At 42.8% G+C, this 17,954-nt stretch overlaps 2 protein-coding genes across 3 annotated transcripts in view; one reads left to right on the top strand and one right to left on the bottom strand.

The window, feature by feature from the left end:
* The window catches only part of cmss1 (cms1 ribosomal small subunit homolog), a 341,858-nt gene that overhangs the window by 6,422 nt on the left and 317,482 nt on the right, over positions 1-17,954 (top strand). The gene's annotated exons all lie outside the window — the stretch shown is intronic.
* il1rapl1a (interleukin 1 receptor accessory protein-like 1a) overlaps positions 1-17,954 on the bottom strand; it is a 203,079-nt gene that overhangs the window by 55,864 nt on the left and 129,261 nt on the right. For both annotated transcript variants that reach the window (XM_074658820.1, XM_074658821.1), the window contains exon 6: positions 8,672-8,746. In XM_074658820.1, coding sequence (XP_074514921.1) covers positions 8,672-8,746 — 75 coding nt within the window. The remainder of the gene's footprint in view (positions 1-8,671; positions 8,747-17,954) is intronic.

The following is a 17,954-nucleotide window of genomic DNA, read 5'->3' as shown; positions in this document are numbered from 1 at the left end:
CCTTGGCTTAAAAAGGTGGAGAAATTCTTAGCGGTGGCTGATTTTACACAACTGCTCAGGACGGCCTGGATAATGGTTGTGTTATAAACACTGACACACACACACACACACACACACACACACATGACTGACAAAACCGAATACGCACTCTGACAGCAAGCGTAGAGTTGAGCTCAGGCCAGAGAAAGAGACGAAGCGGATCTGTTGGCCTTGTTGTGGGTGGACCTTACGGACTTGACACACCAAACAGAAAGTGCTGACAAAAACCCACTGACGCGTCACCTCACATCACCTCAAGTCTTCTAAGTAGCACTTAAACACACAGCAGCAAAGAATACAGCAGGCTTGCCAGCATGCATGCGCGTTCTGCATGTGCGTGACAGAAAAAAAAAGAGTTTAGGTTAACAACAAGTCTGTTGTGATCTAAACCTTCAAATAAATCCTCATTAAACGTTTTTTTTCCCTGCCTCCTGGACTCGTGAGTGCACTGGTTTAATACACGAGAAAGTTGGATGTAATTAAATGGAACACGAGTCAAATCCTTTGCAGACTATACGAATTGAGAACGTGTCTGATGAAAAGTTGGCACTGTCACTGTAAAAGTTTTGCTTCGCTTTGCTGTTGTGTGCTGCCAGTGGAAGAAGTAAAAAAGGCGAGAGGAGAAACCGCACTAAATGGATGAAATCACTGATTCACTGGGCTGAGCAGCCAGTCAGACAGCTCCTTCTCAGCGGCTGCCTGTGCCGCCGATTCAACATGCTGAATCGGCTTAACGGCCGCTGATAAGGTCTATTAAAACCAACGGTGCTGGACGTGCCGCTAAAACTGCAGCTGCTCAAAGACGGCGCCTGACAGTCCGCCGTCAGCCATGGCGCCTCGGTGGAATAATAACCAGGAAGAGCCTGGTATGAATCCAGAGCTCTCCTGCATCTTCTTACCGGCCTCACTGGCTGTGGTGAGTAATGTCAAGGCAGCGATAAACAAGCAGCTGTATGTGATGCACAGCGGGGCGTCTGGTCTGTCTTTATTGCCTGCTATGTGCTGCTGTTTCTATCTCGGCCTTTGTGTATTTTCTTCCTCCCTCTCCCGTTCCTGTTAGCCGTGTGTAGAGGCGCTGTTAGTTCATTTATCATACAGCAGGCTCCAGCTCTCAGCCCCAGACTCAGTGATTAATGACGACCGTTCACACGCTTAAACATTTAGCTTTGTTTCGCTGACACACTAGTTACCATATCGGTCACCACAGCTTACTTAACGGCGGGTCACTGTGGGACTGAAACCAAATTGAATGACGACACAATTTTTTCCCCTCCTGTATCTGCAGTGTGACCTTTAAGGGCTGGATTTTTTCCCTCTGTGTTAGAATGTAAATATGTCATTAATCACAGATAATTAAAGGCGCTATTGATAACATTGATAACATTCAGCCACTAGATGTCGCATTCTCCCTCCCACGTTTTGTTACATTCACTTCACAACAAGTCGTTACCAGGCACTTACCGTCAATCTCAGGCATTTATCAGTTTTTTCCCCCTAACTGACGACAGATATACCAACGTTGTTTCACTATTGGCTCACAAGGGCTGTCACAATAACTGCGAAATTGCAATACCGTGCCAATGACAAGCCAACCGCAGGGAACCGTCACAACCACTATGTTCACGTTTTTTGTTTTTCCTTAATGGGAGCGCCACATTTTTACACTTTACACACTATAAACGCCAGCAGCGTGGTGAAGCGCTGAGCAACTTTGGTAAAGCGTCACGTTTTTACCCAGCCGTCCGATCACAATGGAGATCACATAGACTGATGGGTCCGTTCTCTCTCCCTACGTGCTTCAGCCTTCCCTTCATCCAGTACTCTACAAGTACTTTACCTTGTGCCAACATTTTTACTCCTGGAGATATTCCGTATCATAGCAACCAGACGCAACCAAAGCCTCTCAGCTGAAAAAAACTCTGCGCCTCATTGCTACTGTGTGTTCTGCATTTAACAATAAACAAGTATTTTTATTCATTTTAAAACTGTTACATCTTTGTCATTTAAAAAGCAACAATATACCAAATAATAGCCCAACAATAAAGCTTATTAAAATCTATAATGATGAATGAAGTAATTGTAATTGGACATGCCAACATTTTTTAAATGATTAATTCACAATCATAACAAAAAAATTTCAGGAAAAGCCATCATTTTATTCGGCACCTTTCTGAAAGCTCTATAGATGTGTTATTTTTAAAAAGAATTTCGTTGACATAAAAATGTTATCAATAAGACCTTTAACATATCCACACAGACAATTGGTAAAGTGCCTTTTGGCCCTTCGGTCCCTCCCTTAAAGATATAGATACATGTACTTGGTTAATTAAAAATCCTCTTCTGATAGATTTCATCTCATTAAATGAGCGATGGGACCGTTTCAAAGCATTAAGGGTCCAGCTGGACCACATGTTCTTGTCTTTATCATGGATTCTCTGTGCGATTACTACGATCAATGGCCAACGCCATTATCTCCAACATCTCCCATTCTTACACACACATGGCAGTCACCTGCATTCAAACATACACCGTTTCGACCGTGCTTTTACAGATGCTTTCATGCATGCCTGAACTGAAAAGAGAAAACGTGACAGGAACTGTAAGAGATATGGCGTTCAAGTGAGAGAATGAAAGAGCGTGTGTGTGTGTGTGTGTGTGTGTGTGTGTGTGAAAGTGTATCATAGAGACAGAGCGCAAGAGAGAGACAGAGAGTAATTTAGTGAAGTGACTCTGCGTTGACCTTTAGCAACTCTCCAGAGCAATGTCAATTTCAATTTCACCCTTCTCCATGGAAAGGTTGACGTTCGCGGTGAAACAGCTGGGTGTTCAGTATTGTATACTTCTTCAAGAGAAGAGTAGAGAAGAGACATTGGGAAATCATCGTACATCCTCAATGACAAATCCTCAAATCTTCATGCAAGCAGAGGTCAATGTGAAGCCGTGAGGAGAAAAGAGAGGTAAGGGGTAAAGGGATGTAGAAACAGATAGTAAAAAGGGAAGGAGAGAGCAAGAACATGGAAATATATGTATATTTAGTTGAAATGCCAAAAGTCAAAGATACAGTAGGCGAACTTTGCATTGCAAATTAGCTAAGGCTATAAATGCTGTGGTGTGTGGCATTGATTTATGCTACATACGTGTCCCGATACAAATACACATTAAATAGACGCCCTGTCGATTTTGCTGGTAGCTCTCACTGCTTCACTGTTGCCTTTATGTCACAATATCAGTGTCACATAAGCATAATCTGCCCATAAGTGTAGCGGGTATATTAATGAACTCAAAACAGATGGTTTCTGTAAAGGTAAGTGTGTAGTCATAGCAACCTGAAACTAAAATCGGAAAATATCCCCCTTTAAAGTGATAGTTAGAATGGGTTATATAATTATAACCATTATAGCCATAATGGCAGGTCAGCTAATCTTGCTACTTGTTTTTTTAGCAGGCTAGCCAGCTTGGTTGCTAACCATTTTTATTAAAGAGTGATGCAGCATTTGTATCTTTGATGACTGAATGACAACCATGCAGCATCTTTTTGCAAAGGCAGGATACACCCTGGACAGGTCGCCAGAGTATCACAGGACTGACACATAGAGACAGACAACCATTCACGCTCACATTCACACCTACGGGCAATTTAGAGTCAACAATTAACCTGCATGTCTATAGATTGTGGGAGGAAGCCGGAGAACCCGGAGAGAACCCACGCTAACACGGGGGAGAACATGCAAACTCCACACAGAAAAGCCCCAAGCCAGTAAGACCCTTGAGGTTAAAATCTCTTTTTCCAGGGTGGATACCAAGCCCCCAGGAAGAGCGCCGGGCTTTGAATCAAATTTTCGTAGCGGCCAAACGGTGGAATTACAACTTCCGTGTCCATCACGTGATGCCATTTGGTCAAAAATACTTTTTCCCATAGACTTACATTGGGAAAAAGATGTCCGTTACTCGGTGGATAATTTTTAGCAGCCCAAATTTAAATCATTAGGTCCTAAAAGTTGTAAAATGTACTAATAGCCTAATTCAGAGTTCCTTCCTCCGTTCATGTGAATGAGCCCCAGACCGAGGCTGAACAGTGGGCTGGGAGGCGGGGTTAAAGAAAACGCCACTGTGCCTGCTCTATGGGCCCCATGGATGTGGAGGGTTGGCTTCATGAGCCACTAAGCAACTCTCTTAGGAATGAACGGGAGCCCACCTCCAACGCTGTATCCAGTTCTCTTTTTGCACGTTTTTGCCTTTTTCGAGGGAGACCTGGCCAAGATCGCACACCACTACAATGGAGTAAAGGAAATTAATTGTACAGAATCGGATGGTGTGACACAGCTAATACGATATATTATTGAATTTTGGATTTTCTGGATGTCTTTTGCCCAAAATGTCAGACTGTTGGCAAAAGTTTACCAAAATTCAACTCTACATGAAAGCCTTGCATGGGATTTGCTTCGCTTGCACAAGCAAATCTACTGACTGGAGCGATTCCATTGAAATGAAATGTTGTTTGGTGTCTTGGCCAGCAGACAGATGTTTCCAAATTGAGAGGGAAGCAGATAGAGGTAATTGAGAGGCGAGAGAGTGGGATCAGAGTAGGACATCCACACTGTCTGTCTATTATTCTGAGCTTGTCAGAAACATATTGCTAAAACACCAGGGAAAATAAGGAATGTCAGCATCTTTGAGTGCTATTACAGATGTCTAAGCGTGAGTGTGTGTGTGTGTGTCTATGTTGAAGTAAAATAGATATAAGAGTCATCTCCTGCCACCCATCCCGTGCTGTTGGGTCCTGCTCTCAGAAATAATTGATTCTAATTCCTTTACACTAGAGTGCACCCATCTGCTGGCTTTGGGGGACAGTAAAATCCTCTATCAGTTACAATTATCCAACAGTTACCGAGGACTGCGCCGCGAGCCTGTGTGACCTGCCCACCCCGAGTGGTGCAGGGGCATGTGCGAATATCTGTGTGTACGTGACGAAGAGGGAGAGCTGGCGAGACAGAGCGGAGTGCTGCGTAAGCGTGAAGTTGAATACCCTCCACCCTCTTCCTCTGGGACGGCGAATCCATGACAAATCATCCCGAGGGAATAAACACCAAGTCAGAGAGTGTGTGAGTGAGCGTGTGTGTTTTAAATTTAGAACTCGTGTGTAAGATGTCACATACTGTAAGCGTGTGTGTGTGTGTGTGTCTCTGTGTAGCTCCCTCTCACGACGAACCCCGACAAAATTTAAAAACCCCACATTATGAATCATCCTCCTGTTTCTGGAGGAGAAGTGGACTGCACAGACTCACCACTGGGGGACAGCACTAAATCTGACAATAGAGAAACTGATGAAATCCAAACCATCCTACACAACCTTGATTTTTGTCTCCTTTGAAAACTAAAAATGTCAAGTTGTCTGAAAGTAGTATTTGTTATGGGAAAAAAAGTCCTGCTTTCAGTATTCACATAGTCACACATCCCGAGGACCGACCAACATGTCCTCACTTTCCAAAAATGTCCTCACTCTGAAGGTCTAAAACTCAAACTGGTCCTCACAAAGATAGCTGTACAAGTTCACACACGTACACAAACGCACCTATTTGGTGCTGTTTTGGCCCTTCAACTGAAAGGGACTCAGTGGCAGAGAAATGCAAGGAGACCTTTGGAGAGCAGGGGAACGGGACACTCCAAACTCCCATCATGCCTCTGTCGTCTGCCATTCCCCCCTCCTCCCCCATCATCCTCTTTGACTTCCCACCACATCCCTGCGAGAGTTTTACGTAACATATGTGTTTTATTTATGTCTGCGCGTTGTGTGAAGCTGGCCGTGATGGCGGCTGTCTGAGATCTGCACTGGTTGCAGCAGCAGAGGAGATAAAGTGGGGCTGTGTTTCCTGGCAGTGTTGCAGATTTATCTCTCTGCTTACGGCTCTGATTTTACTGCCCATCCACAAGCCTCCACTGGATCCCATCTCTTTCTCTTCTCTCTCTCTCTCTCTCTCTCTCTCTCTCTATCTCCCACTTGCCATAAGGGACCAGCCTCTCTCTGTGCACGCTCTGGCTACCATAAATCTGCCACGATGCTCCATAAAGCTGCTCAGGGCATGACTCAACAAATATTAAGGAAGAGGAGAATAAATAAATAAAGCAAAATAGAAACTCTCGTCTGGAGGGAGAGACAACTTTTTCTGCACACAAAATGGAGCCCGGCCGTAAAATATTTACCTCGGTGTCTCTGGGCTTTAGACACTCTTCTGGGAGTGTGGGGGCTCACTGCACAACATCACACATACTTTTTCTGTCTCTCCTCCTCTGCGTTGCTCATGACTATCTTTTTGCCACAGCAGTGCCAAGCCCTCGTGTACCATATACCATCAGAGGGGAACTCCACTGGTTTTACTCATCGAGGCCAGTTTACTTGTCATGGGGAGATCTAATTAGCCAGCTCTATAATGTCTTCTTCTATGGTTATGGAGGGAGTTTTGTTAAGTCTCAAAACATAACCCTCACCTGGGTTGTCTTGGCTTGGGCTTCATTTCAAACTGGGAACATGGGGTCTGAACTGCACTTACCATGCATGGAGGGTTTAACAAAGAAACACTATTGAATTAAGTTACGAAAAATGCAAGATCCACAGTTTTTTGGAGCTCGACTGGGACTAAAAGTCAGGATGTCTCGACCTCTGCTGCACTGGATTAGACCATTCTTCTCTTTAAAACGCTCGCTTACAAGTCACTGTGCAGTATTAAAGAGGACCTATTATGCTTTTCTGCTTTTCCCTTTCCTTTAGTGTGTTATATAGTTTTTTGTGCAGGTAAAAGGTCTGCAAAGTTACAAAGCTCAAAGTCCAGGCCAAAGTGAGTTACTCTCCCCCACAGAAACACTGCTCCTGAACTGCCTGAAACGCCTCGCTCAAAGTCTCGCCTTTTCTTCCGTAACGTGGTGATGTCACCAAGTAACACATTTGCATAATACCTGCCTAGCGGATAGTTTGGCGCGCCCTCAAACAAAGCTAGTTAGAGCGGAGCTGGAGTTCGAAGAGTTGGGTTTGGTTGACCAAACCAGACAACATTTGGACATTAAAGCATGTAAACACGTTCTAGTAGAAACCCCAAATATGCACCTGAAAATGAGCATAATAGGTCCTCTTTAAGTGCACAAACCCTTTAAACCTGCAGTAGGCAGAATGTTTTTGGCATCATTGGGCAAAAATTCCATGCTTTGGCCAATCACAGGTCATTTCAGAGAGATATCATTCTTATTGGCTGTGCTCCGGCTGGTGGGCGGTGCTTGGTATTTCCTCAACTGATCTCAACATGGCTGCCGAGTCACAAACTTTCTCATTTTACAGCTAAACAGTACACTGCAAGATGTTTCTGAAAACATTTGAGGCCAGAAATAGTCATTACAGTAACAGTATATTGATTCATATTTGAGCGCTGCCTAGTTTGACCGTTTGATTGGAGTGATTGACAGCTGCTCAGAGACGGCAGGCTCCAGCTCGGCTCTGATTGGTTGTTTCCCTCCGGTCTGCAAAATCTTGCAGATGCCATTAGGAGCACTGGAGGACACAGAGGAACATGATTTTTTGCAGATTACCTGTCTCATGCACCACTGTCAGGTGGTGCATGATATAGTGACCGTTTTATAAACATAACTTTTTTAAATCATATTTTCTCCATCTCTACCCACTGCAGTTTTAATACACACACTCCACAACACATGAAAACACTTACTCACACAGCATACAGAAGAAAGAACTGACAGAGAGGCTGTAAATAATTGCGAGAAAGCTTCAAAAGGACGAGACAAAGCTTTCCTTAAAGTCCCAGTGATATCAAGACAAACGACACAAATAGCTGAAAGAGTTGCATTGTGCAACCTGTTCATGCATGGGTGTGAGCACGCCGACACGCGAGGCCGTGCTTGTCAGTTTATCAACAGCAGCAATTTTTCACTCTTGATCAGCCAACCGCGGAGGCATTTTAAATGAACTACCTGGATTCCAACAGCATCAGATACGAGACAAAAGGTAACCCTCTCAGTGAATCGTCGCACCGTCTTTGTCTCCGTCCCCACCCTCCTCTCTCTTCTGTCACACGCTCATCCAATCCTCTCCCTTCCCAGACCTCTCAGTCTTGTCCGATCGGCTACACCGTGACAGACACACGAGCCATTCATAGAGCGGCGAGCGCCATGTGGACGACGGACTGTGCCCAGAAATCAAGCAATATGCTGTCACGGAAAAAACAAAACAAACAAACACAACCACACGCGTACATTCACTCACGCACGCGTGCACACATGGTAGGCCCATCGTGACCCCACGTCAAAGAAGACAAACAACGGCGACTGAAAGCAGCCGCCCTTCCATGTGGCGAGCCAGCGTATGGAACCCTGGCACCATATGGGCTCTTCATTGTTGACAAAACAGCCGTAGGGACATTAGCACCCGCCATTTGCATATATGGAAAACACTTTTACAATTGTTTTTTCTTTTTGCTGTTTCTGTAGCAAATAAAAGTGCCATCATCAATCTGCGTTCGGCGCCCGGAGGCGTGTTGGAGAGGATTTGTAAAGTCATCCATTTCCTGTCATTTGGAAATGACACACATAGTACTGACTGCAGCTGGAGGAAATCCCATGATGCTCTTACCTAGCTGCAGCTCCATGTTGTTAATCTTGTTTTCCGAGGGAAACAGGATCTTTGGCGGCTTGTCGGTCAAAGGAGCTGAAAAGAAGGGAAAACACAATTTAAATATAGTATGATAGGAGACAAACAAACAATACTGTCTTTGAAGAAGAATAGTGAGGATTTCTGATTGAGCTATTTTTACTTCTTGCACTTGGTTCGCAATGTTTTTCTTTGCAACCCCCTCTGCCTTACAGAGATTTTGAACGCAAGAGCACAGACAGAAGTTATCTCCCACCCCCTCTTCAAAATAAATAAATGCTCATCCCCTCTCTGTCTGTCCTCATTCCTCTCGCTCTCTCCCAACTTCCTCTGGGTATCTTTGCAGACACGTTGCTCTCTGGTGTCTATACACCTTGCGTTTCCATTCATCTGACCTACTTCAAATCATAAATTAATCACTGCTTTGCCAAGAACAAGCCACCATTTAATCTGCATGAGTGTTAGGTATTTGAAGAGCCATCATGGAGTGTGCGTGTGTGTGTGTGTGTGTGTGTGTGTGTGTGTGTGTGTGTGTGTAGGAGTGAGAGGGAGCAGCTGATGCTCTAATGATGCTAATCATCCATACGGCGGATGTCAGACCTGCTGCTGAAGTCCTTCCTCTGGGGAACGCACCGAACATGCAGCAGCTTTATTGTTGGTAAAAGCGTTTGTGTGTTCTGCGCTGTTCTTTAGGGTTAAGGGTTGGAACAACAGAAAATGGGTCATGTATGTACATGACTAAACGGTAGCATGAGGTGAGAGAAATGGAGGGGTTTGATGTCTTTGAAGCTGGAGTGCGGGACTTTTACATATAAATGAACGTCCGTTACATCGAAGCCAAACGAGTTCACACAATGCTGATTAAGCCTGTCGCCGCCAGGGAAATCTCTTTGTATTTCGCAGTATACTGGAGTTGTGGTGTCTGTTCACATTGCATTCCAAACTCTTGGCTACGGTAAAGCACCCCAATGTGCTTATCTTGGGTTCTCCTACTGTACATATACGTTCTTTTTCTGTCTTATTCAAACCATTTATTTTTGTTTTTTTTATTCCATTTCACTATGTGAATGTAAATTTATGTACATTTATAATGCCTGTGTGATTACCTTAGTGAATAGATTTAGATGTGTTATGCAGTGTCAACACAAAAATAATAACCTAATAATTACCTCCATAATGAATGCAAAAGGGAAAAAAAGGTAAACCAATATAAATTTGGCCACAAAAAAAAGGAAAAAAAAGAGCTCAAGGCTAAGTTATTTCATCTTTATGATGCCTTAAACCTGCAGTATGGAGAATATTTTGGCATCATTGGGCAAAAATTCCATTATAACCTTTCAGCATACTGTAATTCAAGTGTTCTGAGAGAAAACTAGACTTCTGCTTCTTTCCTTTGGCTCTGTTTTCAGGCTTAAAAAAATCTAGCTCGTGACGGGAGATTTTGGCCAATCACAGGTCATTTCACTGCTGCTTTAACTTATGAATGTATATTTCTTTTTGCATGTGACAGTTGTATGTTGAATACAGCACATCGAGCTTTGCTTTATCGCGGCGCTGCTAAAAGCCCAGACCAAGATCTGGATCCAGACCAAACTCCAAATTAATCTGGACCAGATCACTTTTTGCATCATGTAAGAATACATTTTCTTGTGTTTGAGTGTTGCCAGTAATGAGTCTCAAAGTTAAGTTAGTGACACAGGAATGATACTGCTAATGCTAGCTAGCAAGATTTCACAAAGAGAACCAAAGTCATGATAGAAATATTCATTGAGTCTCCCGCGGTCCAGCAATAAACACATGTGCTCTAACAGCAGCCGCTTGGCCAATGAACACTCGGAACTGTGACACCCTTTGTGCCCGGCTGCAGGGCACTCGTTTCAGGCAAACCGAGCCGTTTCTCCCACTTTGTCAAGAAGCCAATGTGCTGTCTTGTTCAATGTGTGTAGTTTTAGTTCAGTTATCAAAATGGATGAAGCTTTTGTTTTGTTATGGACAATTTTGGACTTCATGTTGGTTGAGTTGTGCTGATTGTTCTGGACATGTGTCTTTGTGCTAAATTCTGACCTGGAACTTAAATATAAATCTTGCTCTATGGCCAGTATCAACAGAGCGGGAACTACTGAAACCAGTCAGACTGGCTTATACTTCATCAGTTGTATAATTATGATGCTATTTGTGCTCACCTTTACGTAAAAAGAAAAAAAAAAAAGTCATGCACACGTTCTTCCTCTTCTGATTTTATCACTTACAGTTTGGTATATTCGGTGATATTACACTCAAACCTACAACGCTATTTTTTGTTGCTGTGGCATTACATCATGAGGAAAAATTGGGGCATGTTAAGCTCATTATAACCCACATTTCTCTGCTGGCAAGCATGACATGTTTGATATAATTGCAGACCTTCAAATTTCTTCTTCAGAACTCAACCCGTCTAATTATAACGCAGTGCTTATAGATGGAGTTTACTGCTTTATAAAACAGGTTTGATCTATAGTACGTAGACATGCAGGTACGCCTCTGTGTGCAGTGACCTGAATGCATTTCTTGACGGTATTAACGCTATGCATTACATTTTTATAGTAGGTCAGATAAGAAGGGTACGACCTTTGACCATCACACACGGGAAAAACAAGTTGCATACAATCAGATGCACTAAGGAGGCAAACACTAATTCCGCACTTCCTAAACCAGCTATGAAGGAAAAAAAAAACCTTTATTGAATAAAATAGAGGCAACTCCCAACAGCAGACCTTTCAGGCATGTCTAATTATGTAGTGGTGAATCTGCAAAGGCGGCTTATTCAGGCCAGTTTGTAGCCTGGTGCTTTCATTAAGATGTTCCCTTAGAGTGTCCTCACCAGCCCTCTTCTTTAGCCTTATTATAAGAGCGCTCTAACAAGCGCTTTGAAAGCCCTGCTCTGTTTTGGTGTCTGTATTTGGGAGGAACAAGCCATGCCATGTTGCTGAGCTAACACACTCAGCATCAGAAAAGTGCGTGGTCTTGTCTGAAGTCGAGTGCGTGGTCTTGTAAAGTGCTTAAAGGCTGCAGGATAACATATTTAACAATTCCTCAACCTGTCAGAAGGAAGTGTTCATCTGAGGAGGTGTAGACCAATGTGTTGTTTATTATGTGTTGGTCCGCATGGAGTTTTTTGCTCCGACGTAGAAGCTTCTGGTATGTAAATAGTGACAGAGAAGAAGCACAATGACGTCTCCGAGAGGGGCGGTCATGGGCTTTTAGGCACAACTGTTTGCACTGTTAATAGGTAATCACACAGCACAAATTACACTGGATACTGATACAATTTTAATTACATATCAAACTGCTATACATAATTACACAATGGGTGATCCTATAGCCAATTATGCACTGGGCAAACAAATGAGGACAAGCTGTGTATGGGAGACGAGAGGGGAAGCAGATGTGGTAAGGAGGACACAGATAGGAGGCAGACATCAGCAGAGGAAAAGTCGAGAATAAAACAGGAAAATTTATAAAAGCTAAAGTGAACCAGTCAAGAAACATGCTCCCCCTCATTTTGGCATGCTACACTTGCTTCTGAAAAATCTCATTATCTTAATTACCGCTCCTTTATGGGAAATACATCAATTATCACGGTTCAGGGGGGGGACACCATTTAAAATACGGAGGATTGGGAGCACCTCCTAACAAAAGGAAAGAGTCTCCGATTGCCATTAGCGGGCAAAGTCTGGAATTAAGCAACCGTAGACATAAACAGGTAATTAAACATACAAATATACCTGGTGAGCTGTTAACTTAATAAAGGGTTGTCAAAGCACAGTGAGAAAAGAAATGGAGGTTTCATGTCTCTTTTTTCCATCTGTGATTATATGCTATATATTCAAAGTTAGAATTTATTTCCATCCCTGTGTGTCTCTCTGCTACTTCAAACGACGTGAAAGAAAAAAGATTTTGATTGAATTTAAAAAAAAAAAAAATACTCTTGGCCCAAGGATAATTTGACTAGATTGGTTTGTCAGATTTGTGTTGTGACACTATCATGCTGCATTCATGTGATGATGGCATGTCAGTACCTCCTGCAGGTTGGGCGCTGAATGATATTCACCTCCTGCGTTCTTGGAAAATGGTAAATGGACTGCATTTATATAGCTTTTCTCCCTGAACGGACAAAACACTTTACAATTTACCTCACAATCACATTCACTGATGCCCATGCAAGGTGCTGTCCCAACCACTCCAACCATTTGACGTTCAACCGTGGACATAAACAGGTAATGAGACGCCCTTCAAATGGCAGGAAAATACTGCGCCATTGACTTTCGGTTTTTGTTAGCTGGCAATAGTTCTTTCCTTCTTTGGTGGAGCGCCTCAGAGAAATCCCTGTTTATGTACATTCTCGTCCCCTTCACTTTAGTGGCTTTTTGAAGAACCATGAGCTTGTCACACTTTGCAAGATCTTTCACCAGGAGGAATCCTCGATGAGGTCTCCAAACTACGTTTTGTCACGAAAACACGCAAGAAATACACGATAAATGACTCATACGTGAGACACATTGCTGATGTTGTTGGCACATGTATTTACAAAATAGCCCGTTTCCACCAGTTTTCACACTCTTTTATTCTTTTACTATCTATTCCTCTAGTTGCAACAACAACTAGCAGTAAGTTCCTATTGTTACAGGCGACCCCTCCTCCCTCAGGTTTTCTCCTCAACCCGTGTTTCACGCTCTCATTGGTTGTAGCTCGTGGCCGGAGTCCCCGACAGGTCCAGATATTTAGCATGCTAGATATCTTGAACGTGTCTGTGAGTCATCGGCGAGCTTCAACACCGATTTGCCTCTTATTTGGGGCTTTTGTTGGGGAGCTCCAAAAACTGTCGAAAATCAGGACTAAAGTAGTGTAGTGTGATCTATGCTTAAGGGTGCTCTGATCAATTGGCCACCAATTGTTATCGGACGTTTTTCGTTCTCAATAGTTTGATCGGTGGTCTCTATAAAGGCAGATCAGATGATTCTGAATTGAAATGTGTTCAATACTCATTCACTTGCTTTATCGCCTACTCTTTAATTCTCTCTGAGAGCGACACAGCTGGACACACACACTGACACTGCTCGCGATCTGCAGCGATAGTTTTAGCGTCTGTCTCGTCTATTTTTTACGGAAGTCTAGTATCACTGCTGTTTTTGATTGTGTACTTATTCCACATATTTGTGACACACAGAGACAAACAGAGAGTGAGAGAGACGGGCAGACGCACACCCACATACAAAGAGCAGAGGAGCAGAATTGCTTGTTGACCGGCGCGGAGAAATAGTTTCAAACAGACCCCGTGATCGGTGATTGGATAGGCCGGTACTGCTTCTAGTGATGGGTGATCGCCCCCAACAATCCTGATCAGAGCACCCTTAGTTGTGACTTTCCTGGATTCCATCAAAGACAAGATTGTTTCTCCTAGATTGTCCCTCCAGGTATTCTGTTTTGCCTTCTACCGTTAGCATGCCCTCGCAGATTGTGGATATAGCTTTTCCTCATTGAAGTCCAAAAACTCATGTATTCGTCCTTGTCTTTAGCTTTCGGAGGCATTACTCGTCAGTGTGTGTCAGTTAGCTGTCATCAGTAGCGTCTTGATAAAGGACACTTTGACATGTGGACAAGAGGAGGTAAGAATTGAACCAACAACCATGCAACCCCCTCTACCTCCTGAGCCACAGCGCCCCACAAAATCAAACTTTGAGGACAAAGCATAAATGTTGCAGAAGCTGCAGCTTTGCTACTTAGAGAAATGGTTAAAGTTGGCAAAACTGTTGTAACTCTAGTGAATTCCTCCTCATTGATCCTGTCCGGGTATGACATGTACTGTATGACATTGTTATCTTTGAGTCAATTAATGTCTCCTGCGTGAATATGTGTCTTTAGGGGACCGGAACGGCCGTGTCGGTGTGCTTGTGCAAATTTTATGCTCTGGGATCAATGATTCACATATAAAACATTGATGTCTGAGTATCCTCAGGGCACAGGCATTGTCTATTCTCTGCAGCAAACCAGGTTGAATTAATTTCAGACAGTGACACAAAGTATCTCTGTAAACTCTTACAGTTGGCCTGTAGTCCTTTAACATGGGAGGAATACTATACATATAAAAGTTAAGGAACATATGGAGTGGAAAATGATCGAGCCTCTACTTATGTCTAATTGCGTTAAAGACGTAGCATGCAGTGCGTTATTTGCAGAGTAATTGCGAGCATGGCTGGGGTTTGTGTTCTCAACGTTTTCAAAGCATGAGATGCTTCACTTTGAGTACGTTTTAAATGCTATTGAGGAGAGACTAACGCAAGCTTTGTATGCATGTGTGTGTGTGTGTGTGTGTGCAGGCCTACATGTGGATACATTAATACAGAGTGGGACTCTGTGGATATAAGCTTTGTGATAAGTCATCCACAATCCCATTTCTGCTTGGTAGCGGAAAAGCTCACTGGACTTTCCAGATGGATTATTCTGGGTGACTGACTGTAGGGAAACAGCAAATTAATGAATTAAGGATGGAGCTGAGATACTTGGATCGCTGGGCTTTTTCTGTTAGTCAATCATATTGTGGGGGGTGGGTGTAAGGATGGTTATTATCTTTAATACATAGGATAACTATCAGTGAAATTAATAAAAAAAATTATTTCACAAAATATTTTATTGGTATTTACGTTTCAGTAGTGGAGCATTTTGCCAGCCTGGTTATGTTTACTTGCAGATTTTGTTGATTTGGTCATGTTTCCTTAATATTTGTGCTTCTACCATAAGTAAGTAAGTAAGTAAGTAAGTAGGCTACATAGTAAATGGTTTGTTTTTTTTGGTCTGTTTTAATTGTGTTTATTGTTATTTCCTAATTTGTTGCGCTGTAGCCTAGAGACTATGTTAATACTGTTAAAAGTCCAGTTATGAACGACGCCAGATTTGTGGCTGTGTTTTAGTCATTAAAAGTTAGGGCTGTCAAAGTTAATGCGTTAATATCACGTTAAAAGTTGAAGAAAGTTTGTTTTAACGCCACCGATTTCTTTAAAGCATTAACGAAACTTGAGATTTTTAGGTTGTAGCCGGCTCAGTTTTCGTTTTCAAGCTAGAGTGGAGATACTGGCATCATATGAAACTAGAAAACTGAAGGAATCCATTGGTACCATGTCATACTAACTCACCGGGAAGGAGGCTAAATAACGCTCCAAACTTATGCTAAATTTTGGCGAGGAAAAATTGGCATGGTCCCTTGACACTCTGACCTCAAGATATGTGAATGAAAATCGTACCACGAGTCTCCCCTTTACAGACATTACGTACATAATCACATGCAGTTTATTAAATACTTAACAAATCTCCCTTTAAGGTACATTTTTAACAGATAAAAAATATGCAATTAATCACAATTAATCATGGAAAATCATACAATTAATTGTGATTAAATATTTGAATTGATTGACAGCCCTAGTTCTGATGTATTTTAGGAAGACTTTTGTAACACCTTGGCCAGGGACAACAGATGAAAAATAGCCTTTTGGCTAATTCTGGCATTTCTTTTATACCATGTGTATTTATTAATTTGCACTGTCCCTTCTCAAATAAGCTAAATTAAACTAATATGACCACTTACAATTAACATGTAAAATAAATAACAATCTACAGCAATATATGAATATATAAATTGTGATAAAACAACAGAAAATTGGCTGAAATGATAGCATCGGAGCAGGGAGGAAAATCTGCAGCTGGTACAGTAGGTGAGGTACATCAGAGAAGTTTAGAAAGAAAATGTTTAAAATTTACTATCACAATAAGGGCACAAGGCAAACTGGTGACAAAGGTGAAAATAAGAACAAATCAAATGTATAAATCACTGGCATATGAAGTACAGTATATGGGTGAGCGGGTACTTATACAGGCATACAAATGGACACACACACACACACACACACACACACACACACACACACACACACACACACACACACACACACACACACACACACACACACACACACACACACATTCATGCATGGAAAGACACACACACGACTGTGAAGTAGTGAACAGAAGCCTGTATTGTCCTTTGGTCTCAGGAAATTGGCTCCCAAAGGTTTTTCAGTATTTTTACCAACAAAGGCAGTCAAGCTAGAGAAGAAAGGCAGAAATAGGAGGATGGAGACTTGAGCAAACACAAAGCCCCAGTGAGTCTCCCAAGACTGCTAAGCTTGACTAGAGAAGTCTCGGCTCTCCTCTACGGATGGCAGACTCCTATATTGTACGGCGGGAGATCACCATATATTAACAGTGACCTTCCTCTGTACAGTTGTCACCTTTGAGCCAGTTTCATTACATTCCTGATGGTGCAATAACCATCCTGTATGATTCCCTTATAAAGTCCCCTCAGAGTATACGGAATTCAATTCCAGGCCCGACCGTTTCCCACATGAGAGAAGCTGAGCAGAAAGCTGGACGGCGTCATCCAGAGGAGGCTAATAAAAGCAGTTATATTCATCCTAAACCACGTCATGCTCCCCTACTGTCCACCGCTGTTGTGTGCTCTAAGAGCCTTGCCTCTGGCAAAAGCGGAAATACTTCAACATCAAAAGCAACAGGAGTGTGCATTCTTTCCCACGAGTATGACCAGACAGCTCCCTGCATCACAGTCACCGCTGGCACCGTCAAATGGGCTATCATCACGGAAAGTGAGAACAATCGGCGCCTTTTGGCCAAGTCAAGCTTTTTTTCCGACTAAGCGGCTCCGTAAGAGACGATCCGATGATGAAACATGGCAGTGATCAAGCTGTTCAAAGTAGGATTCCAGCTGTGAGGCCTCAATAATCCATATCTTTGTGAAATAAGAAGAAAGAGGAAATTAAGTGCCGTCGTGTCAGTTCCCTGCTCATTTGCAGAGCATGCTAACTAACCAATGGGAACTATATTTAACAATTCATTACCTAATAAGTACTACATGGAGACCCATTAAAGATGACTAAAAGTGGTAAGAGAAAGCGAAATATGAGGTGAGAGAGCGACGCGGCGACAGAGACGCAGAGCGAAGGGAACAGACTGAGAAAATGTGTTATTGATTGCTGGAGGTTTACCATGATTCTGCCCTCTCAGCAGGTGTGTGTGCGACCACAGATCTTATAAATGCTCCATCCAATAATCTCACCGTTGTCTACTCCTACGGGAGAGCTGTCTGCAGGCTTCCCCTCCTCACAAACTTTAACAGGCCTTTTATCTATAACTCAACATCAATTAGCTAAAGAATCAC

This window comes from Sebastes fasciatus, chromosome 14, assembly GCF_043250625.1.
Source record: "Sebastes fasciatus isolate fSebFas1 chromosome 14, fSebFas1.pri, whole genome shotgun sequence".
Classification (NCBI taxonomy): Eukaryota; Metazoa; Chordata; class Actinopteri; order Perciformes; family Sebastidae; genus Sebastes; species Sebastes fasciatus.
Note: the sequence above shows the minus strand (reverse complement) of the source record. Positions and strands in the feature narration are given on the sequence as shown.